The sequence below is a fragment of the Numida meleagris genome, chromosome 1, assembly GCF_002078875.1.
Source record: "Numida meleagris isolate 19003 breed g44 Domestic line chromosome 1, NumMel1.0, whole genome shotgun sequence".
Taxonomy (NCBI): domain Eukaryota; kingdom Metazoa; phylum Chordata; class Aves; order Galliformes; family Numididae; genus Numida; species Numida meleagris.
In genome coordinates this window covers 165,400,756-165,425,633 of record NC_034409.1, presented here as the reverse complement: position 1 = coordinate 165,425,633, position 24,878 = coordinate 165,400,756, and the positions used below count along the sequence as shown (strand labels likewise).

At 41.2% G+C, this 24,878-nt stretch overlaps 1 protein-coding gene across 1 annotated transcript; it reads left to right on the top strand.

Annotated features, from left to right (window-relative positions):
* NUFIP1 (NUFIP1, FMR1 interacting protein 1) lies at positions 7-24,799 on the top strand. Its single transcript, XM_021375592.1, has 10 exons — positions 7-263; positions 501-589; positions 2,009-2,113; positions 2,734-2,796; positions 3,062-3,138; positions 10,601-10,693; positions 14,337-14,602; positions 18,745-18,873; positions 20,654-20,886; positions 23,195-24,799. The coding sequence occupies exons 1-10, from the start codon at positions 74-76 to the stop codon at positions 23,531-23,533; spliced, it is 1,584 nt and encodes a 527-aa protein (XP_021231267.1). The 5' UTR covers positions 7-73; the 3' UTR covers positions 23,534-24,799.

The following is a 24,878-nucleotide window of genomic DNA, read 5'->3' as shown; positions in this document are numbered from 1 at the left end:
AGAAGAAGCCAGGAACCGGAAGTGACGCGTTTCGTGGCAGCCGGCTGGTGGTGCGGCTCCTCACGCGGCGGGCATGCAGCCGGGCGGCGAGCTGGGCTCCGCCGTGAGCCCGTTCGGCTGGTTCCCGCCGCCGCTCCGCCCGCCCCTCTTTTGCCCGCCGCCCCCCTGGGAGCATGGCTTCTGGCCGCCGCCAGACGGCTACGGTCCGCTGCCGGCATGGTACCCCCCGGCATACCAGGAGCCCCCGCGGCGGCCGCACGGTGGTGAGCGGCGCTGGGGGAGGGATCACACCGCCTTCTTCTTTCCTTTTCCCTTCTCTTCCTCCCTGAGGCTGCCCCCAGTCCTGTTCCCAGATCCTGCGGCCCTGGCTTAAATCTGCAGGGGCTCTTCCCCCCCCAACCCCCCACCTGCTTATGCGTGTGGGACTCATCGGCTGCAGTAGCTGAAACCGATTGTTCTGTTGAATGTTTTTTTGTTGTTGTTGTTTTTGTTTTTTCAAGGTGGAAATGGCCATTTTTCCCACGAATGGCAAGGAGAGCAAGCACCCGGGTTTCATAAGCGTTCTCCAGGTGGAAACAACAGGCAGAAGGTACTGATACTGAATTGGGCCGTGCGGACTTCAGAGCTTCCTTCCTGTGGTAACTGTTCTGCAATGTTGGGACTGAGGTGGCCATGTGGGGCTTGTGTCCCTGTAGAGCTATTGTGTTCTTGACTAACGCATCTGCCCTTGTGAGAGAGTATATATATAACAAGCAAAATAAGCGCGGTGCCCTTGCAGGGTGAAGGAGATAGTTCTTCCTCTCTGTTCTGTCCTTATGAGGCCCCACCTGCGGTACTGTATCCAGGATGTGAAGTTGTTGGAGTGAGTCTAGAAGAGGCCACAGGAACAAGGGCTGGAGTGCTTCTCCTGTAAAGTAATGAACTGAGAGCTGGGCTTGCTCTTCTTGGATGTCAGGGGGAAGCTCTTTATGGAGTGAGTGGTGAGGTGCTGGAACAGGCTGTCCAGAGAGGCTGTGGATGCCCCATCCCTGGAGGTGTTTAAGACCAGGTTGGATGGAGCCTTGGGCAACCTGGTCTGGTACTAGATCTGGAGATCGGTGGTCCTGCGTGCGGCATGGGAGTTGGAACTTGATCCTTGGGGTCCTTTCCAACCCAAGGCATTCTATAAGAGGAGGTTCTGAAGGAAACTTACTGTGGCCTTCCGATACTTAAAGGGGGCACATAGGGAAGTTGGGGAGGGGATATTCATCAGCTAGTGTAGTGAGAGGACAAGGGGTAACAGTTTTAATCTCATCTATATCTATCCTCTTAACTATAAGGAAGAAATTTGCTGCTCAGGGATGGTGAGGCACTGGCACAGGGTGCCCAGAGAAGCTGTGGATGCCCCATCTCTAGAGGTGCTCAAGGCCAGGTTGGATGAGACCCTGGGCAGCCTGAGCTGGTGGGTGGCAACCATGCCTACAGCAGGGGGTTGGAACTGGATGGGCTTCAAGGTCCCTTGCAACCAGAGCTTTTCTATGAATTGGCCTCAAACTCTGAGCTCAGTGAGGGCATCAAATCCTAAAAATACATAATCTCAGTAAAAGCCTTTATTGTGATGATGCCCAGTTGCATAAAACACTTTAGTGGTCCATTATGTTTTCAGGCCTTAGCAGCCTCATCCATTGGCTGTAATGGTGGGAGAGGGAAGGCTCTCTACTGACTACTGAGCTCCTACCTGTCGCATGAGAACAGACATAGACTGACTCTATGGGGAGGAGCTGTAGCCCTCACTTTCCTCCAAGCTGCTAAGTCTGTGTCTGCAGAAGTGGTAACTGACAGAAAGGTGGTAGCGGAAACAACTGAGTGCTGTGCGTTTTGTTTGGAAGATGAATTATGTGAATTTTAGCTTCATAATCTGAAGTGTTTTATTTGAGGTATTACCAAAGTATTTACTACCTGTTTAATTAGATGGGAAATATCTTGTAACCTTTTAACCCCTGTGCTGGATTCTTTTTCTTTCTCTTAGAACAAAAAGAAGAAGGAGCCAGTTTTCTCTCACTATTGTGATACCTGTGACCGAGGCTATAAAAACCAGGAGAAGTATGATGAACATATTTCACAACATACACAGGTTGAGCTTTGCTTGCTTTGTTTCCATTTCAATTTCTAATTTCATATATGAACAGATAGCTGTAGTCACTCTTAGAATGGTAGACTTAGCAAACAGACTCTTGAGCTGGTAGGAGATTTCTTGAATGCTGTGTGTAGGGAAACTTTCAGTTGTATTTTTGGTTTTATTGCTCGAGTCACTTCAATATTCTTCTGAATCATTGCTAATTCACCCTAGCACTGTGGATAACTTCACTGACATTAGTGTAGCGCATGAAATATGTGTGAAAATGCTTTACATGGAAGAGATTTTTAAAATGCACTCTTTTGCTGCAAAGCAATAGCACTATCTGAAATTGGATAGCCTCACAAATCTTTCTTTTAGCTTAGCTTCACGTTATGTCAAATTACGATGCATGTTGGCTTCACCATCTGTACAAAATTCAGATGGAACTTAAAATTACATTGACCCTTATTTTTTTTTGCAGTCATGTTTGTTTTAAAATTTTTTTTTGCTTAAACTCTGTGCAATGAGCTGTACAATCATCTGGTGTGGAGTTTGACATGTAAACAAATGTTTGCTGTAATTTCCTTGTGCAATGTGATATGTCTGAAGTTCACCCCTTTTCCTTTATCTTGCAGTGTACAGAAGAAGGATGCAATTTCAATGCACATGAGAAGTTAGTTCAGATACACTGGAAGAACGTAGGTATCCCAGCTATCCCCAGATTATTAAACTATGCTGTCTTCATGTTTTTCCCTTTTTTTCATTCTTCTGAAATTAAAACATCACCTCTGAGTTGAATCTGTTATGAGAAGATCTTGTGGATAAATATTTTCAGTACTATAATTTAATGTAATTGCTGTGTGCAATCTCAGCATGATTGGAGGTGAAGTGTGGTACCTTTTTTCCTTTTGTTTTTCCTACTCCCCCTTCCTGCTTTGAAACACATCCGAATTTCTTCCTTAGGTGCATGGACCTGGTGCTAAAAGAATAAAATTAGATAGTCCAGAAGAGATTGCTAGATGGAGAGAAGAAAGAAAAAAGTGAGTAACTGCTTGACACTTCATAAAGAACATAATCTACAAATGGCATTGTAACTAAAGTATGAGGTAAAGTTCATATGTAAGTGGTATTTCTCATTTTTTCCTTTTGTGATGTGAGGTGGTATAGTGTGATTCTGTTTACCAGCAGTCTGTGTTTCCATAGGCCTTTTTACAGTGACTTTCTCAGTTAATTCCTTCTCAGTAGATGAAAGATGCTGTAGGTTTTCCTCACTTCTGTACCTGACTTGGAACACAGCCTTAAATGATCAGTACATGGGTTTGTTTCTACAAGCAGGAGTCTTGCATGCAGGCAGGGAAGTCACATAAATCAAATTTCAAGGTTACTGATGATCAGGGTTTACACTGTGCTAGTGATCTCTTTTGATGGAAGTAAAACAGCTCGTCTGGTGCAATCTTATAGCCCATGCTTTTATAACAGTATCTCCAAGGAGAAAAATGATGCTTGCTAATAATACTTTACTCTGAGAAAATAAAGACCCTGCATGCATGTATTAATTTTCAACTTTGTATACATTTTTGTGTTCTGAGATGTTTGTGGGAGAGCTGCTGGTGCTAAGGTTTATGTTTTGAAATAGTGTTCAAGGTGTGCATGCAAGTACATGGTTTACTGCGTACTAAACATGACTGTACATTCATTTCCTGTTTTATGCATTGTTTGCTTGGGGAGTGGGTACTGTGAGTCAGAACAACTTATGTGCAGTCTACTGAGGGATGATACTCTGCCTGAGATAAGATTCTCTAGAAGTTCAGCATAAATTATGGTAGATAGTTTTTTTTTTTCTTCCATATGAATACAATCTTGTTGTGGTACAAGGTTTGAGCAAGCCTTTTGTTTTCTGTAGCATAGTAAAGTAAGTGGAAATAAAGTCATTGTGACCACCACCAAGAATGTGGGATGAGGACCTTCTAAGCCAAGGCCGCTAGGTGGAGTAGTGCTCTTGCTTATTTTGGTACATCCGTTTCTATGTGGGCATCCTATTTAGCTATAGTGGGTGCATGTAGAATGACTACCTGGGGGCTTCTGTTAATTTTCGTACAAAAAGCTGAGAAAACTATACTAACATTTAATAAAACAATAAAGGAAACAACAAAATAAAAGCAACAAAAGCCAAGTCTGAGGCTTCTGCAAAGCATTCACTGGGTCTCCAACAAAGCAACAGTGTAGTACTGGAGATCTGACTCCCAGTAAACATTCTTTTTTAAAGAGGAAAAAAGGACACAAGAAGGAGTCTGAACTATTAGGCAGTTTTGGTTTATGGTGATAAGAAAAGTTTTTTTTCTTTCTAGAAGCTCCAATCAGAGCTAAGAATGAATCTTTTTAAGTCATTAGTAGTTGGTTTCTAATTAGTTTCTGGTGATTTAATGTGTTTATTTTCATACTGCATCCCTGACATTTGTTTTGGTTGTTCTTTCAGCTGCTATAGTGACTTAGATTTCAGTGTTCTTCTTGATTAGCTGTTGTGTTGCTCAGTTGAGTATCCTGCTATATTCTATTAGAGCTTATCTTTAAAGTGCAGCATTCTGCATGATGAGAGAGGGGAGAGTAATGAGTGAACATCTTTGCAGGAAGTGTGTCAGGTCAGAATGCTGTTTTCCTTTTTCAGTTTCTATACAATGCCCTTCTTGCTGCAGCTTCTGTATGCCTCTTCACCTAAAGGCTTTTTAATTGCTTATGGCCTACTGAACTTGCTAGGGTAGCCAGTCTAAAGGCTTTTTAATGTTTTTTTGATCTAGTGAATCTGAAATGCAATCTGAAGTTACTCAGGCAGCAACAGAGATGAAATTCTGTGGCATATAAGGATTGAGTGCATCCTCAGCAACTTTGCAGGCAACATCAAGCAGAGTGGTGCAGTTGATATGGCAGAAGGAAGGGATGCCATCCAAAGGGACCATGATGAACTTGTAAACCTTATAAGGTTCACATGGGCCCACCTTTCAACAAAACCAGGGTTGTTGCATTTGGGTTGAGGCAATCCCAGATATGAGTACAGACTGGGAGAACAACTCATTGATATCAGAACTGCAGGTAAGGACTTGGATGTTCTGTTGGATGAAAAGCCTGAAATGAGCCAGCAGCTTGTACTTGCAGCTCATATGGCCAGCAGTATCCTGGGCTGCATCAAAAGAGGGGTAGGCAGCAAGGAGAGGGAGGGGATTGTTGCCTTCTAGTGTGCCCTCGTGAGGCCCTATCTGGAGTACTGCATCCAGGCCTGGGATCCCCAGCACAAGAGGGAAATGGAGTTGTTGGAGCAGGTGTTGCAGAGGGCCGCAAAGATGATCAGAGGGCTGGAGCTCCTCTCCAATGAATAAAGGTTGAGGAAATTAGGCCTGTTTCTCTTGGAGAAGAGAAGGCTCTAGGGAGACTTCAGTGCAGCCTTCCAGTACTTAAAGGGAGCTTATAAACAGGAGGAAGACAGACTTTTCTGCATGGGTAGAAAGTGATAGGACAAGGGGGAATGACTTTAAACTATAAGAGGGGGGATTTAGATTAGATGTCAGGGGGAAGTTTTTCACAAAGAAGGTAGTAAGATGCTGGAACATCCTGCCTGAAGAGGTTGTGGATGCCCCGTCCCTGGACGTGTTCAAGGCCAAGTTGGATGGGGGCCCTGTGTAATGTGAGCTAGTGCCTGATCTAGCAGCTGGCAGCCCTGCCCCCAGCAGGGAGTTGGAAATAGATGATCTTTGGGGTCTCTTTCAACCCAAGCCATTCTGTGATTCCTTTGTTTTGGAGACAAATGGTTTTGAAGGCTGACCTTAGCTTTGGTGATTACAACTGCTTTTCTTGTTTTGACTTGTCCATTCCAACTGTTGAGAAATGTGCTATTTTAGCACTTTTTGAATACAAGCTTAAATTGAATCACTAACAGTGCATTTCCTTAGTGTGCAGAATGTGGCATTGCTGTCTTCCATTCTTTCCAAGTGAAATATGAGTACTACTACTCCATCTGTTTCTAACCAGCTCTTCCTGAGCAAAGGTTAGTAGAAAACATGCCAAGGCAGCTCTGATGTTGAAGCAAATACTTAAGTTTAGATCTTTTGCCTGGGTCTTGATATAACATTGGATGATTTTCTTGATCTTGTGTATTGCTGCTAAATTCTGGCCCGCCCTGCTTTATTTAACCCACTTGAGTTTTTTGGTCCAGTTAGGGATTGACTGCAGTATTTCCTTGCAATATATTTGATAGGCTGAGCATCTGCTTAATAAATGAAGCCTAGTGCTGTCAACCAAACCTCTTTTTATTAATTTGTGATCCCCTAGTTGATAATGATAGTCCTTGGCATCTTTCCTGGTGGTACATTCATAGTAGTTAAATAGGTAATAAGGAAAACTAATTTCATAGTGCAGACAAAGTGAAGTGGATTAAATGTGCTAAGATGGACATAAATAGGATAGAACTTACTGGTATGCACTGGGAATTAAACTGCCTCAGATAGCATATGGTGAAATCACACTGCAGATGCAATGCTAGATAAAAAGCCTGAGAGTCTTGGAACAGAATTTTATCAGCTCTCTGAGGGCCCGTTTGGGCTCTCCGTGTCCCTTTTGCTGTAGGTTGCATGCACAATCAAGACCAGCTCTGGAAGTCACAGTGCTGTTCCTATGAAGATAAATTTGTATAGCTTTGGACTCCAGAAATGCGCTGTGTAAACTGCTATAGAAACAGTTCTGTTTTCAGTTAGGCATTGACAAAGCTCTTTGTGCTTTCTAAGAGCTCTGTTTACTTTGTTTATTTGGGCAAGATGTAGTGTGCTGGACTATCAAGCTTGTATGATTTTGGCTAGAGCACTCATTTGTTAGAAAAAAAAACAACCTGTTTACTAAGGCACACAAGTTAGTAATTATGCTTAATGTCACCATTTCCAGTCCCTGGAAACTTACAGTAGTTTTTCTGCCTCCCTAACATTATGTTAGTGCAGATGTGCTCTCAGCCTTACAGTTTTATAGTGCTATCCTGAAAATTTACGCTGAAAAACATCCCATGGGGATAATAGCCATGTCTTTAGAATCTGCAATTGTTAAAAACGGGGCTGCTGCTTTGAGCAATACCAGCTCTTTCAACAAAACTGTGTCTGTCCATCACATCCTGCTTTCCCTCCTTTTACAAGAAGTCACTAATTTCCCTAAAGCCAGTGTTGACTGATAAGGTTACCTGTAGTCAAGCTGTGCCAAGTTATTTACAGGACCTGAGTGCTGGGTTACTTCGGCTACTTCAGTGGTGCCTGTAGCTAACGTTTTAAGAACCTCATTTTATTGATGGAGGAGGGCATATATTCTAAGGATACAAGCCTGGGTCAGCTCATCAGATCATAAAACGTGACCTCTTTATGTGTTAAGATTCAGTACGTGCACTTCATTCTGCGTTGCCACACTTGTGTTCAGGAGCTGTCTTCCTAAACTTAGCCTAAGTAAGAATTTTCTATCAAAGAAAAAGGGGAGTGAGGGGAAATCCTCTTTCTGGTTTCTCTTGAGTATCTTGTTAGCTGCTTAAGAGGTGGTGAAGTTTACAAAGTATGGGTCTCTTTTGTGTAGTTGTACTTTGAGGTCATAATGACTGTAATGCTTGCACTGTAGGCATCTGCCTCCCCTCCGGGACTAGGTGGATTTTGCTTTTTCCATGGGTAGATGTGGCTGATGCTCTGTTTTGTTACTACATGTGCAAGCCCATCCTATTGCCCAGTTCAAACAGAACATCCCTGAATCTGGTTGTTGTGCACTAGCGAAGCATAAATATATAATGAGGATTCTTGTATGGACAATCCCTCATGATACAGGTCAAGCATTAAAATTTCTTAGTAGCTACAGAAAGCCAAGTTGGTATTATCTTTTATTCACTTGATGTTACTGATCTTGGCTAGAACAGCCTGACCAATTTGTGTTTCTTTAACCAAAATGCGTCTGTCAGGAGGTGCACAGACCTGTTTGTGCTCAAGCAGTGCTGAGTGGTGAGGTCTGGGATTGTAGTGGGGCTATGATGCCCTATCCCTGGGGGTGTTCAAGGACTGGTTGTATGGGGCCGAGCAACCTGATCTAGTGCCTAATTTAGTGTTGGCAAACCTGCCTTTAACAGGGAGTTTGGAACTAGACGATCTTCCATGTCCCTTCCAACCCAAGCCATTCTATGGTATATGTAACAGGCTGCCCGGAGGCTGTGGAATCTTTTCCTTGGATATCTTCCAAAGCTTCCTGGTCATGGTCCCAGGCACCCTGCTCTGGATGTCCCTACTGGAGCAGGCAGTTGGACCAGGTGGACTCTAAGATGTCTCTTCCAACCTCAACGTTTGTGGTTCTGTGATGATATGTGGATTTGCTTCCATTTTGGAATGGGTGGGTTTGGCTTGTGCTGCTTTGGTCCATGTGTTCCATGCAGGGACAAGAGGGGTTGGTTTGGCCCAGTTGCCCAGAGTGCTCTGCACGGCTTTGTGCAGCAGAGCACCTGAGGAGGTGTGAACCCAGTCTACCTTGTATCTGTCAACTGCAAACTTGAAAGCCCACAGCTTACTGCCCTCAAAATCCTTAGGTTGCAAAATAAGCTGTAGCTGCCTTTTTACTCATTATAAAATGCTCTGTGCATGTGTGCTGTCAGAATAAGTGCATTTTTCTGCAGAAGATAAAGGTAATGAATGAAATGTGATCTATTATCTTTGTTGGGGAGAGTTGGAGTAAGCAGTTGCTACAGGTGCTGTAAGATGTACTTTTGCAGGAATACTCAGACTTCAGATCTGAGCTTCTACAGCTGTTAGTTTCTGTCTGTCAATTGGAAAGGCTTTGTAAAAGAAAATTTTTCTGTTTTGGCCCTTAATTGAACTAAAAGCATTCATGGAGTCCATTATGGTGGCTCAGTGGAGGGAGTGGTAACTCCTAGGAATGAAAGTGGGAGGCAGTCATGTCTCAAAGCATGTTGTTGAGTGCATGTCTGAGTATGTCTTTAATCAGCATAACTACAAGGGCACTTTGGAGACTTTTGCTCCATGATTAAGGATCTTACCTTATGTCCTTATTTTTAATGACCAAGAGAAGCTTGGAGTTCTCCTGTGCATTATCTTTTAAATAACTCTTTTATTCTGTGGGCCTTACTTGTGTGAAAGAAAGCATCATAAGTTTCCTCCTAAAACTGTGGAGGGGCTGCCAAGCGCAGGAGTCTTTGAGCGTGAAGCTCTTGAGGTAAAATTATTCATTCCATGCTTGCTGCATACTAGGAGCTTTATAATATGGATAAAGAAATGTAAGTAGTGGAGAGGAGTGGAGATGAAGTATCATATCCCTGTGCTCACTTCAGCTGTATATGGTGGATTTCTGGGAGAAATCCAATGAAAATAGACTTCGACAGCCCATACTCAAATCCTTAAAGGAGAGCAGTTCTGTGATGTGTTTAGGTGTGTCTTAGAGAATGCTTGTCATCTTTTTCCCTTGCTATGTAGTCAAAGATGTCTTGAGTCAGCATGAAGTATATTATTCTTGCTGTAAAATAGGGAAGATGCATGTGATAAGATTAAATATTTAAAGAAAGATGTCTCCTTTTTGGTAACTATATATAGTGAGTAGCTGTTCTAAGTTTCTTGTTACTCCGTTTTAATAGGCATCGAATATTTATGTTTTGTGATACTTTCCAGAAATGGGTGGGAGTGCTTCCCATTTATCACCTTTATCTCAAAGCACTGAGGTCTGGCTAACTAATGTTTACAGAGCATCCAGTGTTGCCACTTCAGGGCTTTGACAGCAATCTACAGGAGGCCTTGCAGGTTGGAACCAGTGTGGTGTTCATCTGCAGGGAAGAATGGTGAGGGTGGTGGGGAGTGGGAAGAAAGAGATGGTTTGTGAGATGATTGTAATAGTAGATTTGTTTTGTTCTGCATGACTTAGCAATTTTTCTTGAAGCTGGAATAAAAAGCTGGTAATATTGGTGTAATAGAGTTCAGTATGCAAGCACAATACTGAATATTGTGCAGGAGGAAGCTTGGGTTTTTTTTCCCCTTAACTATCCTATTAAGGGAATCTTCTGCATGCAGAAGCTGTTCTTAAAAACTTTTTTTATGTGAGAGTTGAGCATTTGGTTTGCTAAAGGCATATTATACCTCAGGATTCGTAAATACTCTGGTTAAAGCACTGTAGTAATTAAATTGCAAGACTAAATCATGTGCTGTGGTGTGTGGGGGCAGGCAGAGGGTCCAAAAGCGTGATTCAGCTGTTAGTCTTTAGCTTGTCTGATGGTTAGGTAAATCTAATAGTGGCAATTTGGTGGATTTTTGTTGCATGGGAGTGTGTTACCATAAATACTCAGGTTTCTTTTCTTCATCAGTGCCTTTTTTAGAAGGAAGCAGTCTGCTACACTTACATGACACATCTAAAAGCTCTCTTATGCTTCTAAAGAGTGCTGGTTTGGTAAAGGGTAAGTTGGCCAACTACAGTGAATACTTAAAGAGCATATGACTTTTCTTCCAGGAATTTTCCTACATTAGCGAACATTGAAAAGAAGAAAGTTATGCAAATGGAGAAGGAAGAAAGAGGAGAAGTCCTCACCACCCCGCAGTTTGGGTAAGCATTTTAAAACAAGCTTTTTACTTTCCTTCTAATGAGTCCAGAAGTATGCTCTCTTACTGTGGTCTCCAAGCACTTACTGCTTCCACTGTGCACACGATCTAGCTGTGGCCTTTAGCAGAGGACAGGTCACTTGACAAATTGCAGATGTAATGTTCCTTTGTTTACAGTGCTTCATAGTCCACTTCAGTTAAATTAAACAATGATTGTATTAGAAACCTGATGATGTTCTTGCTGAATTCCACACTCTGGTTTATTTGGGAAGCGCATTCTAGTGGCTATTCATTAGTTCACCATAACCTTCATCTCCGAAAAAGAAATAATGGGGATGGAAGTCGCACGACATAATGAATCTGTGGTCTAATCCTCTTATGCCTGGAAATGGCCAAGAGACTGTGTGGATCTGGCTTTTTACGCTCTGCTTTCAGATGATAAATCAATGATCAAGTGAAGAGCAGAGGAAGATTTAACTTTGTTTCCATAGTTTATATGGTGCTATTGTTGCTTCTTCTACCCTCCATCTTCATTATCTACTTGCTACCTTTGTCCTGGGCCCAATACTTGGTCCTCTTGGATTTTTCTGCTTGCTTTCTCATACTGTGAATTACTTTTTCCATGTTATCCTGATTTTTTTAATTTATTTTCCACAGTGTCAGTGTTATATGGAAACAGCCAACTTCATTAGCTTTGCTTTAGGGCCTGGTGGAAGACTTCTATATACAATGATCCACCACCTCCAGAACATTGTTTAAGCTAGAATGACTGAACCAGAAGGCAGGAGTAGACCCAGTTCTAAGAGGCTCTTGCTAAATTCATTTTGCTGCAATGTGGAAGTGAAGCTGGAGATTGACTTCTTTCCCCTCAAGGGGATGACAAAACAAAGAGCTTGAACCATGGTAAATCAGTTGAACCAGTGCAGAATGAGGTTCAAACAAGACTAGTATAACTTGTTAAATGGTAGTGGTGCAAGTTACCTTGGTACAGCATGTGCATCAGATGTTCAAATGTTTACTCATCCCTCTCCTGCCCCCTTCAACTTGCTGCTTTTTATGACTCTGGCAGGAAAGGCTTATAGAAGGCTGATGCGGGCGTACTTTGCACACAAGGGACCAAAGCTACAAACACAGAATTGCATTTGAAGAGTCTCAGATGCAAAGATGAGTTTTGCTTGTCAGAATAATAAGCTATTTGGTGTCTACAGGTTTATTTGGTAACATGTGGCTGTTCTAGTGAACTGTGAGTCAGATGCCATACGTAGTCTTAAATGTAGTCAGAAATCTTTTAGATATGTTAGTAACTTTATCTGGAAAACTGTTAGGGAGGGGGAAAAAAAGCCCTAAGAATTGCTAGTTGGTTGCTGTTTGCTTTCACTTAGTGACCTTTACTTCTAGTTAATTTTAGAAATTTTCTGCACTTTTTTCCCCTTTTCTCTGAACTGCTAGCCCAGAAAGTTTAATCTACTGTCCAAAAACCTGTTGTTTCTGCTTGGTTTATCAGCAGTAAAGATCCAGAAATTGTTGCTTATCTGGCAAACTTGCTGATGTGTGAGGCAAAAATAGAATACATCTTGTTCTTTGCAAGCTGTACTATTAAAGCAAATAGCTAAGTAAGATTTAGAAAGGATTAGATACTTAACACTTCTACAGCACTTTCCATTTGTGGTTCTCTGAAGTGCTTTACAACTGCTGATTCCCAGCATCCCTATGTGTGAGATTAGAGAGGCAGGAGGACCACTTGGGCAGTCTGTGTTGTCTTGCAATGGCTAATTAATAGCACATTGCTCTTTATCCTCTTTAAACAGGAAGTGAAGAGCACGTCTTTCAGTCAAGGAAGGCTGGTGTCAGGCTGGCACTTGCTGGGATGTGTTTGTGACCTTGGGGTTTCTTCCTGGGTGTTTGAGGCCCTGTGGAAACTGGAATGTTTTTGTCCCTGGTCAAGGACAGGATCAGCCTATGTTTACTCAGTATTGTCCAAGTTATACAACAACATCCTGAATTTAGAGCCTAGTATAAATTCAGAAATGCAGAGGTGAACTTCAGGAGTCAGTAGCCTTACTTCATGGATAGGGGGCTGATGCACAGGAAGGCGGTGGCTTGTATCCTCCATCACAGGAGAACTATGGTGAATGATGCTATCAGGGCTGAGCAATCGGTGCTAGACACTCGAGAAATGACTGAAGAATGAAATGTTTTGTCATCATATAAAGCCATTTTGAATGCTCTACCTGGGACTGTTTGCCTCAAGAGGAGCTTAAAACTGGAAATGTGTGGAAGAGGGGGATGTTAGTTTGAAGTGGAAACACTTCTGTACAAGCAAAGGTATGTGGCTTGGAAGGGTTACGTGACAGAGGAATAAAAGTATGGGTGAGAAGTGGTAATTAGAATGTCTACACACTGTTTCTTGTAACTTGAGGGGGAAAATGAAGTTAACAGTTCTATTCATCACAATGAGAACAAACCAAAGGAATCTTTTTTACCAAAAGTTTGCACAGTACAACACGTAAGGCGCAAAGCTATCGGTGTTCGGTGAGTTGCTGTGGTTGGTGAGAGTCTCTAGGTGGTACACTGCTGAAAGCTGGAACAAGATGAGAAATGGGACCACTTGTGCGGAAAGGGAGCATGAAAAACAGGCCTGTTCTACTGGCTGCTTACCAGTGACATGGTGCCAGGTGAGAAACTCACCTTTGAGGCTGATCTTGTAGGTGCGTGGCTCAAGACCCAAGGAGAAGTGTTAGGAGGAAGTTCTTGCCCAAGCATGGTGTCATACAGCTGGCTGGGGCTAACAGGATCCTCTGCTGTGCTGTAGGTGAGACAGAGGGAGAGTGTACCAAGTGAGCCATGGGACTAGATCAAGACTGTCAAACCTTTTGTAGTTATAACGTGCTCATGACTATTTGCAGTCTTGTGTTGATGAATGAACTTTCTGTTGCTTGAAAAGAAGTATTTTCAGGAGGCTTAGGTTGTCAGTTCTGTATTTGCTTTTCCGACTAGGTCACACCTACTCATGTGTCTATAGATTCTGAGTTTGTTAGGCTGACCAGGTACCTTCTAGAAACATGCTTTGTGTTCATAGGATAATCTGGAAGACTAGCGGAACTAGCATGCTGTTCTCATTTGTAATTGACTTGCTTTGTCCCAGTAGAAGTTCTTCTTCCTTTTCCATCAGAGTAAAAGAGAAGAGCAGTATGTTACTTGGAGGCAAGAGCAGGCAGTCATTGCATCTGATCCTTCACTGAGCTGTAACTGGAAAAGGAATTCAGTAGTAGGAGTATTCTAATAGTAGACGCTTACCTTCTATGTATGTTCCACCTGTTCTGAATGACTTCATTGCTTAAGAGAATATTTTATTTTTGTAATGTGAAATGAAAACTGTTTTCACACAGTAGATGATTAAGGAGCTTGCTTAGCTCTTTGCCCTGTTATAATATAAAATTCATCAACTTCAGACTTTTCATGTAACTCTGCCAGGGAGATGAGCTGTGGCAGCATGTGTGGTCTGTTACCACATGTTAGCTGAGCTGGAGCAAGTCCTGGCATCGTGCTATGTTGCTGCACCTTGTGTGCACCTGAGCTATTGGGTGACTTCAGTTGAATTTACTCTTCTAGGTTGTCATTCTGTGAACTCTGTTTCTCTTCTCCAGCAAAATGAAGGGAATGTGGAAAGCTACGGAAGATGAGAGGTCTGGGCAGCAAGGAAGACAGAAGAGAAAACAAAAGCGTCAGTTCTGGAAGAAATTTAAGAAAAGTGGTGGTGATAATAATGTACCATCACAAAGAAATCAAAATGAAGCTAATGGACCAGGAAACAGTACATGTGAAAAAGAACATGAAAAACAGCCTGCTTTGGAGACTCAGCCATGCATGAAGGACGTGGACCCGCTCAGTCTTCTGGCAAACAGTGATGATGGTAAGATGAAAAAGACTGAAGAACTTTTAAGTAGCACTGTTGAAATGATTACTGAACTTCTGTGGAGCTAGCAGCTTTGGGGAGGAGCTGGGGATTTCAGTATAATCAAACAACAAAGAAACACTTCCACACTGTCATTGGTGAAAAGAGAGCTAATTAGACATGTTTATAATGGAAGGCCTTTTCTTAGTAGAAAATTGATGGAGAGCTTTTCCAGTATGCTCGGACAATAATACTACTCATTGTTATTAATGAAGAATCATGCTACCATGACTAGAATAGTTCTAGGGCCAGCAAGGTCACAAATCTGTAACTGAATGTAGTCCAACATCCTTGTGTCTAAACCTTGCATTTAGAACTTCCTTTTAAATGGAAATTTCTGTATCATCATTCAGGACATGGTCTTCTAAGAAATCTCATAGAATATTGCGGATACTGACTTGGTGTTTTTTCTAAAGGAAATGGGGTAAAACTTGGGGTTGAAGGAGCTTCTGCCCTAGTTCACCTTCTAACAGATGTGTGTATCTGACTGCGTGTTTGCCTCTGCTGGTAGGAGGAGCTGAAACTAGTAGACCTTTCTGAGCTATGGGTTGGTAAGACCCTAAAATATGTAGTCACTGAAGGTGAAGAACTCTGATTTAGAGGGGCTGACACAAGAATGTTTAAGACCCTGCCAGCATTAAGTGGAGTTGACTGTGTTATAAGCTCAGGGAAAATCTAGCAAATTGTCTTTGTGATTGATTCTTCAGTGGAATGTTTAGAGTGTCAAATTTTATTCTCTAAAACAAGAAAATCTTAATGTAAGAGGAGACGATGTGGGAGTGTTCTAGATTTGAAAAAAAATCCGCATTGAATATAAAGCCAAGATAAAATATGTTTTTAAAACTCATTCCTAGCTTTAAATTCGCTATTTAGCTAACAAACTGAAGAGGGTTTCTGGGATCTTAAAGAACTAAATTGAGGTGCTCCATTGTTTTAACTTACTTAACCACAGTCATTTTATCCTGTCTATAATCTTCATAGATTAGGAGTGCTTTTTTTTGCCCAAAACAGTAGTGAGGGGAATCAAAAGTAATTTGAGCCCTAGGGAATTGATGTTGCAGTAATCTTGAGAAGGAAAGCATACAGATTAGTATTAAAAAAAAAAGTAGTATTCATGGAAATGCACGCTGTGCTAGTGACACTAGTCTTTGGACTGAGCAACTTTTGTAGGGAGGCACATATTTAACTTTCTTTTTCTGTAGTGTTCAGGGAAGGTGATGATGGTGACTAGGAGGCTGGCTACCTGCATTTCAGAGGGGGAGGAAGAGCCTAGTGGTCTTGGCATAATGGTAGGGGAAGGGGCGAATAAATAGCATCTGAGTTGTTTTGAATTAAGGTAATGAAAGTTTTGCCTGTTAGCTGGGGTTTTGGAAGTGCTGCCAACAAGTTTGTGTGCAATAGTATGTATTCTGCTGTAAGTATTTTGCAACAGACTAAAGCACATGCATCAAATTAGGTTACTACATTAACGTGAAAAGTAAGAAGGTCTTTAAAAAGCCAAAAGAATGAAGTATTGCAACAAAAGAATTACTTTTGAAGAGTGTTTAATATGTTTTAGTGTTTTGCAAATAGTATTTAGAATGTGAAAACAATGGATTTCCTTGTATGAGTTAAATGACATTAAAATATAAGCATTTTTCTTTTAATTCCATTTTTTCCTAAATTATCTAACTTGCTGTTGATGCACTCCGTACGTGTATAGTTCCTGAAGTATTACTGCTTAGGTTTTTTGTGAGCATGTTTTGTTTTCCCTGTGCTGGCAGCAATATAAACTGTACTGATAGAACTATTTATAATATAGTCAGCAGTGATGTAGTGCTCTTAGAATATGGCACGTAAGCTGACTTATGCTCTAGCTATTTTTAGCAGTAAGACTAGAATGCATCCCCTGGAAAGGCTTCTGATGTTAAGTTTTTCCTCCTGAAGACATAATCTTCAATTAGTGGGAACAAGAACTCAGCATACCTATGCAATTTGTTTATTCCATTCATCTGCATATTGGGAAACTAAGTATAATTAAATATAGCTGCTTTTCCCCACAGCATCTGTGTTTTTACTTAATGATAGAAATCTGAATTATATGCAAGTACAACTAGTAACTTCTGTTATAATAGGTAGAGAAGGAATGCAGTACTTATTACCCATTATTAAATCCAGTTCATTTTTCTATAATGAAGTAGAACAAACACTTCTTTTAAAATCCTACATCTGAAGTCCATGGTTTTGCTGTATGGAAACGTTTTGTTGGAGTATTGAAACTTTTCAAACAGCGGCAGCCCTTTCTCTAGAGGCAGTGTATTTGTGCGTAATGCTTTCACTGAAGTTCTTTTCAGTAGCAAGTTCCTTCAGAGCTAAGAAATTGAATGAGAAATGAGGAAAACAATTTTCCTCTTCATTTATAAACAGAAACAAGATAAAGTGCCAGGTCTAAAATTCCTGAGGGAATTGTGACCAGAAACAGTCAATTGTATTCAGCGCATAACACTTCCTCGAGCTGTATTACTATAATACACTTTCTGTTTGATAGTGTTTTCTGAATTAGTAAAAGCATCGATGTCCCTGTTCATTGCAGGGGAGTTGGATTAGATGGCCTTCAGAGGTCCTTTCCAACTCTAAGGATTCTATGATTCTATAAAGCTTAATTTTAGCACTTTTAATAGCTTCTTTGCATATTCATAAACAGATTTCTAGTTTCGTGGCTAGATGCTCTTTAAGAAACTTGAAGTATAAAAAGCGTGTGTGACTCCAGTGTGCACTCAACAGTCTGAGTGTGATGGAAGTAAAGAGCAACTAGGAATCAAAAGTATCAAAATAACTTGCAGTAAATGTCAGGGTTTTATACTCAAGTATGCTGTGTGAAATATATTCTGCTAGGAAAATACACTGTCTTCCATGAGCTTCCAATGTAGTTGCAAGTTGATGTGAGTACTGAACCAGTGAGAATCATCCTCTCCTAAAAGAGTACAAGGTAAAGAAGCAGATAATAGTTTAGATCGATGCCTGTGTATTTATCAAAGTTCTGCTGAACAACATGAGCTCCAGTGAAATGAATTGACAATTGTTAATGAGATATTAAAATAGCACAATACTTGTGATTTAAAAATAAAGATCTCAAGTGTTTATTACAAAGTATTGCACCGCTCTCCTGTGGAGTGCAATATTCATGTTCTAGCAGCTGCGATATGAGAGGATGCAACATTCTTGGTGTAAATAAGAGTGCAACCAGTCTATTTCTATTAGCCCAAAGAGGCCACTTTCTCAATGTCTGTGGTAGTGTTTCTAGTTTTTCTATTAACTTCAGTGTTATCAGAGTCTTGCCAAGGTCTTAATGCATATAAATCCTCTGCATCAAACTAGAACAATCATAATTAACATATTTATGTATATATATTTAGGAAGGTTGCTCTGGTATGTCTCCTATTGTCAAAGTTTTGTTGATTTCAGTGTTTTCGAACAACTTGCCTATTTTCTGTGTTCTTACTATTGCTTTTTTTTGGAGCAGTTTTAGACTGTAACACCTCACTCCTGCATATCCATAATGCTCTGTGAGGACTTCAATATTAAATGGTCTGAAGTCCTGCTGAAAACAGATTGTCTAATATGTAGCCAATGTCCTCAGTGAACTCTTTTTTCTCTCCTATCCAAGATTTTTTCTGTTTTTAAATCCTCACTCTGAGGCTCATTCACATGTTTAAATTACAAGCTTTTAAATACTTCTTCCCCACCCCCTCCCTCCACAGGACTAAATCCAGCAAAACTTCAAAACATGCCGTGAAATCTTTTTTTCTCTTTACCTGTGCTTGAAATAAAACCAGTAATTATGTTTAATATATGAAGAAACTCTAAGCTGTAACAACTTCCAAGCTTGGGAAGTCAAACTTTATTTTGCTTCCATAGTTTTGACTGTAAACCAGTGATGAGACAACTTGTCCTCCAAATATCTGTGTTGGGTAGGTGGGTATGCTTGTTTTCAATCCATGGTATCGAGCAATGGTGCCTAACACTGGCTTTGCATAGTGATCGCATGAGGATTTTACAATGCTGGCTGTTCATACAGGAGTGGTGGGGAAAAATCCCTCTTGCCTTTTCTTCCCCTGCAGAGTCTGACAAGGATGAAGCAGAAGCTGAAGATGCGAAGCTAGGGATGACTGTTGTTCCCAAGCAGGTCACCTCAGCCTTGAGTTCATTGTCAGCCAATTATGGCAGTGCCTCTGAGAGTGAGCCTGAAGGTATGTAGTTGCTATTTCTCTCCTGTTCTCCTCTCCCTACCTCTTCCTTTCCAGTGCAGCTGTTTGAACCGCAAACAATGATAAAATGTTATTAGAAATATTTTCTTTGTGAAGGCTGGGGGGATTCACCTTTCATGCATCTGATCCCTTAGTATCTACTGCCCCACTACATCTTTTGTTGTAGATGCAGGTAGCTCTTATGAATGCATTAGCCCACTGGTAGCATTCTTTGGTTGCATCCCTGAACTGCTGAACGCTGCAGCTTTCAGTGTCTGTCAACCTACATAGTACTCAAAATTTCTTAGAGAAGCTTTTAGAGAAATCAGAATGAAATGCATCATGCAGTGATTAGCCAAGGTTATGCGTAAGGTATAATGCCAGTTCAGTGGTTGTAGCTCCAGAACTCTTGGCTATGGAATTGCATTTTGATTTGAGGCCTCTCTGTCTGCCAGTGCTGTAATTCAGAGCTGTCTAATTCTTCTTTCTTTTTGTGGCTTATTCTAATAGAGAGAGAAGGTTTTTAAAGGTTAAGCATGGTGATGTTTTTGCAGTCTGTGAGGAGAACCTCTCCAGTTTACTTTTGGGGACAGTGCATACCAGTACTGGTGTATGCCATGCGCAGAAAAAGTCAGGGAGGAGTAAAAGCATATGTCATTATTTTGGCTGCAGTCTGTTTCCCCATTCTTTCCTTATCCCAGTTTGAGCACTGAATGGGATTACTTTGTAAGCCATTACTCATTCCCAGTATGGTGATAACTCTTGATCTTAGGGAAGTACCCTGGCAGAGTATAACATTTGTGCAGTCATCTGGTGCACTGCAGTGACCTTGCCCACCGGGGCTGTGCCTCATCTAATTCTTCCTCTTTTTGTAAGCCTATAGCATGTTTTAGAACACCTCAAACAGTGTTTCCTGAAAGATTGGGTGGGTTTCTTTCCACCCTTTGTTTGCCTTTTCTCAGCATCGTGACCTGAGTTGAAGGGTGGACATAACATTTCTTTGGTTAGGGTGTGTATTGTCAAACTTTCCAGCTTTCTTATGGACATGCAGTTGTGGGGGATGGGAAAGGTAGCCTGTCTTCAAGCTTGAACAGAGTCAGGAAAACACTGTTATGCTCACCCCATGAGCTAGTTTCCATGTCCTTAAGGGCTTTTTCCACAGAAGCCCGCTGGGTTTTGCGGTGGAGAGTTGAACTTTGCAGTGTTTGGATGTTAGGCTTCTTTGAGCATATGCATCAGTGTATAGCAGAGAATTGCAGCTGCTTGTTTGCAGTTAATTACAATGCCTTTCTTGACCCAGATGGCTTACCTGAAGTTGGAGAGAAGCTAGCAGACAGGGGACTGAACTTAGCCATGCTCTGCCCTGTGTAGTAATTTTCTTAACAGCCAAACTTGCAACAAGTTATACTGTGATGAGGAAGCGATGTGTTGTAAGTGAACACAAGGCAGAGACTTGAAAATCTTGTTCTACACCTTAAACACAACAGAACAAAACCTACCCCTCTGCAATATTGAGAAAACAGGAGTAGTAACTGTCTCACTTACTGTTCTATGACTGCTTAGAGATAACTCATTAATTTATTTTTAAATAAAAACCTGCTTTCCAAACAACAGAAATCCAAAACCCCAAACAAAAGCTTCGCTTATTCCAAGAAAAGTGTATGTGTCTTCAGATTATGTAAAAAGAATACTAAAGAACTGCCAGTGCGTGGGGATATAAGCATGTTTGAGGCTTTTAAGTCTGGGAGAAAAGTATTGGTGTTTCTTTTGCTTTTTTTTTTAGAAGTCTCTGTCAAGATTGCAACAAAAGCTGAGGAAAACCAGGCAGCGCTCAGAAATACACCTCAAAGTGCTGATGTTCCTCAGAATCCAAAGCTGAATCAGGAGCTTCCAGAATCTACAGGCACAACGCTAAGAAGCTCAAATTCAAATGCAGGTCCTCCTAGAGTCCCTGATAAACGAGCGAAGAGAACATTACCTCTCCTTCCAAAGCGTCGTCCAACTCTGCTGGAAATGGTAAGTTTTACTCTTACAGTGAGGTCTGCTGTACAAGAGCAGCACAACCTATGGGCAGTTCTCCTCTCCCTGCAGGAAGTTAGAGTGGTCTGTTAGCTATTTTGAGACCTGGCCTTTCCTTCTGCTAAGTAAGTGTTTCACTCATAGCATAGATGCTGGAAATAGACAAATGAGAGTATCCTGGTATGCATTCGGATAACAACTGATTTTGATGAGCAGGAGATGACAACTTAATCGTGTGCTTGAAATGAGCTGCACAAAGAACAAAACCTTTTATTTGTCCCTCTCCCCTTCTTGTGTTAATATTATGTAGACTTGCTTGTATGTAATCCTATCAGATTTATGCTGATCCTCCTCTCTTTGCCCTCAGCTTTCCTATTTGGCTGCATGACTGAGGAGGAGACAGTTATTCAGCTGCAAAGATCTTGTTAACAAGGGTGTTGTTTGGTAGAGTGCTGCTGGGCTGCAACCTGCACATGCATGGGTTTCTTCTCTGTAGGCATGTTTAAACCAATCTGAGGAAGTGACTGCAGGTCATGTTGAAGAGCAGGTTGGTGTCAAAAGGATCAAAAAGATATTTGTAGGGGGTCAGTGTAAGGTGTCACGATTCTGTTCTGAACAGCAACCTGAAGTACTCTCTGTGAAATTGTTTTTTCTTTAGTAGAGACAAAACTTTGCCAATGCTTTTATCGCTTTCAGTCCTCTAAAGCTATATTAGCTAGGAGGGCAAGATGAGGTAGGTTACACAGATTTCCTGCCAAAGGAAAACTGGGCAAAGCTCAGGAGAAAGCAGAGTGCCACTGATATCAGGGCTTTGATACAGCACAGGATGTCTAGGCAAGAGATAGTCAATGATCTACATCCCAAGTAGCAGATCTGGGAGAAATCCCTTGATAGTCCTCTTAGCACACAGTACATTTACTGCCAAGAAATAAAGCTGCTAGTGACTGAAAAAGGAAGTATTTGTCCTTCCTTTGTGTAGCTCCCTAAGCACGCAGTTGTCTTTATCTCTTACTTTTCTAAGCTGTTGGTGATCAAAGCAGTGAAGACTCTAGATTAGGTCATATGAAGGTCCTGCATATTGAGAGAAGTGGTGTAGATGTTGGCTGAACATGGGAATCTTGAATTGTAGCTTGCTAGTATAGTCCATTTTTAAAAGTGCATTTTATCTTTTTCCTCTTAATGTTAAAATTTCTTAAAGATGTATATGTGGCTGTCAATTACAGAGGAGTGCTTGAGATTTACAGGTAGGCTTTTGCAACTTCAAGGAACCAAGGGTGACATTTCTTAGTGAATCACTGAAAATGCTTCCAAAAAGTGAAGAAGCTTTGCTCAGAAAGCAATGCTATGTAAATGAAACGATGACTTCTAAAAAAGGAGAGGCACTCAGACAGTGAATTTGGGCATTACTTAAAAATGTTTGATTATCATAGTCATGCGAACAGTGTATGTTTAGCAATGCTGTTTGCTGACAGGCCTCTACAGAAGTCACTCCAGTGATACCCACCACTGCATTAAAAAATAGGTAGGGTGATGATGCATCACATCAGTACGTTTGCTATGCTGCATGGGAATTCAGCACTTTCTCCCTCTCCTACAAAAAGAATGTCATTGAACTGTCCATTCTCTGCCCTGCTGCACATGTACAGGTTGAGACAGGTTTATGAAGACTCAGGTAAGGTGCCAGTGCTGGTAATAGCTGGTGCCAGCTGCCTGCAACACCTCTTAAACAAATAGGCTAAATAGAAATGTGCATACTTTTAAAGTGGCTGGCTAGACTTACCAAGCTTCTTTGTGGCTTTGCAAGCAAAATCTAGCTAGGATGTGTAATACAGAACTCCTGAAAATGGTCAGGTAGTTAAAGATTTAGCCACTTGCTTTAAACTTGTAGTATTTTCACAGTATTAGCTCTGCTGATGCTCACAATGACAAAATTTTCCTTCAGCCTCCTGGCTGGTTTTTAATGCACAAATGATCTTTAGTTAGGCTGAAGGAAATGAGGAAAGTCTCTAGTGCTTTGATTAAGTTGTTAGACTTAGGTTGGTGAATTACGTCCCAAAATAAATGCTGCTATTTAAGTCCACAGTCTGGTATCTGTTGAAACATGCCCTTTCTGTGTATTTATAAGTATCTTTTAGTCAGGTATTTTCTAATAGAAGGTGCATGGGATATTAAATTACTTCTGCCCCTGTCTCCTCCTTGCCAGATGCCTGGTCCCACCTGTTCTTACCTGTACATCTTCTTAGGCATGTGTCAGCTACAGGCTGGCAGAGGGAAATCTGCATCACTTTCTCTTCTTTCTTTCCAGTTACTGGCCCAGGACATCCGACATGAAAGGAATGTGATTTTGCAGTGTGTTCGATACATTGTACGAAATGACGTGTTTGGACTTCATTTAAAAGCAGAAACAGAAGCTAAAACAGAGACTGGACAGGCCTCTAAAGCTACAGCAGAGACTTTGACGGACAAGCTTGATGGTTCTCACTGTTCTCGTAGCTCTGACCTTCAGTTAGCAGGAAAAGAAAAAGATGTGTTATTAATAGCCCATGGTGAGGAAGCACCCATAGATCAGGTATCACAGATGCATCACTCAGCAGATGAGGAGACATGGGAAACCCCAGCAATTCACTGTGAAGAACAACTGTAGGAGGTGCCTGAGAACAATAAAGAAAAGGCTCAGCTTTTCTGCCCAGCATCCATTTTTTTTGAAAGACATCATTATAACAAAATCATTAAATTATGCAATGGGCACAGTTAAAACCATGTTTCTGATCTGCTCTGCTCTGCCTGAGGTGGCTGCTTCCTTGTGAAAACAGCATCCATATTGAGAAACTTTATTTCCACCTTGGCTGAAATATAGCAGTGGCACAGTGTGTGATCTTTCCTAGAAAAGCTGTGGATTCCTGGTTTTGAGCTTCAGAGTTCTGAATGTTTTGTCATGGATGGTGTCAGTCCATTGCCAGAGTCAAGTAGTGCAGAAGTATGGTGGATCCTTCTCGTGTGAAATCATGGCCTAGAGTGTGTGTGAGTATCTGAGCTTCTGGAGTTGTCTGGATGAATTTTTTCAGCTGTTATTGGTCTGAAGTATAAATGGGAAAAAAAAAAAGGAGAAATAACTGACCTGGCTCTAAAAGTGCTGCTTGCACTACGAGTATCTAATTGAACTGAGCAAAGAAAAAGAAATAAGAGTGCAGACTGATGCAAGAAGGATTTTCTTAAATGTAAATGTCAGTAACTACTAACTGCTTGTGTCAGTGCTAGATTGATGCTTGACCTCAAGTACCCATCCTTACACCCTAGACCTTAACTGTTGTCAGAGTCATTACCTGTCAGGTTTAACTCTTGAAGCAAACTCCTGGTACTGAGAATATTAGATTGATTAGAAAGTTTGCGAAGAGATGCTTGTTACTTCAGCATACATTGGGCATTTTAATTTGCTATCTGGAGAAATGTCTTCCTTGGCCTATTGTTGGATGTTCATACAGTATCTAGTGACTTTTCATGGATTTGTGCATACTGATTCTTCTGTGTGGCTATACATACATGAACTGTTGTGAACACTGGAAAAAAAAAACTATCAGCCAAGGTTTAGGAACAAGTTGTCTTGATTACATTGTGTATTTGCCTGTTAGAATCCTTGTGCAGGTGTTAGTTTGTCCCACTGACACTGAAAACATGTCATGAAAATCATCTGTTATCAGGTCTTCCACTTCAAAATATTTTGCTGCGTGTCTTTTGGTCACGGTTAAATGTCAGAGCTGAATTACCTTCTCAGGGATTATGGGTTTTTCTGGTAGCAGTCTAGCCCTCCATTCCACCTCCTAAACAGGGAGTATCACAGGACTCTTGTTGCTGTTTAAGAAGTGATTATTTTCTGTCCTCTGGTTTCTTAAATTAAAACTTGTGCTGTACATTTCATCTGTGGTGTATAGAAAAAAAACAACAAACAAAGAATTGCTGAAAATTCTGTCCCACTACTCTATTTATAGCAA

What these genes read in the sequence shown, in the direction of transcription:
- NUFIP1 (XM_021375592.1), top strand. Translation starts at nt 74, where the DNA reads ATGCAGCCGGGCGGCGAGCTGGGCTCCGCCGTGAGCCCGTTCGGCTGG. An exon ending in TCTGGCAAACAGTGATGATG is followed by an intron (nt 14,603 to 18,744) that starts GTAAGATGAAAA and finishes CTTCCCCTGCAG; the next exon opens with AGTCTGACAAGGATGAAGCA. An exon ending in CTCTGAGAGTGAGCCTGAAG is followed by an intron (nt 18,874 to 20,653) that starts GTATGTAGTTGC and finishes TTTTTTTTTTAG; the next exon opens with AAGTCTCTGTCAAGATTGCA.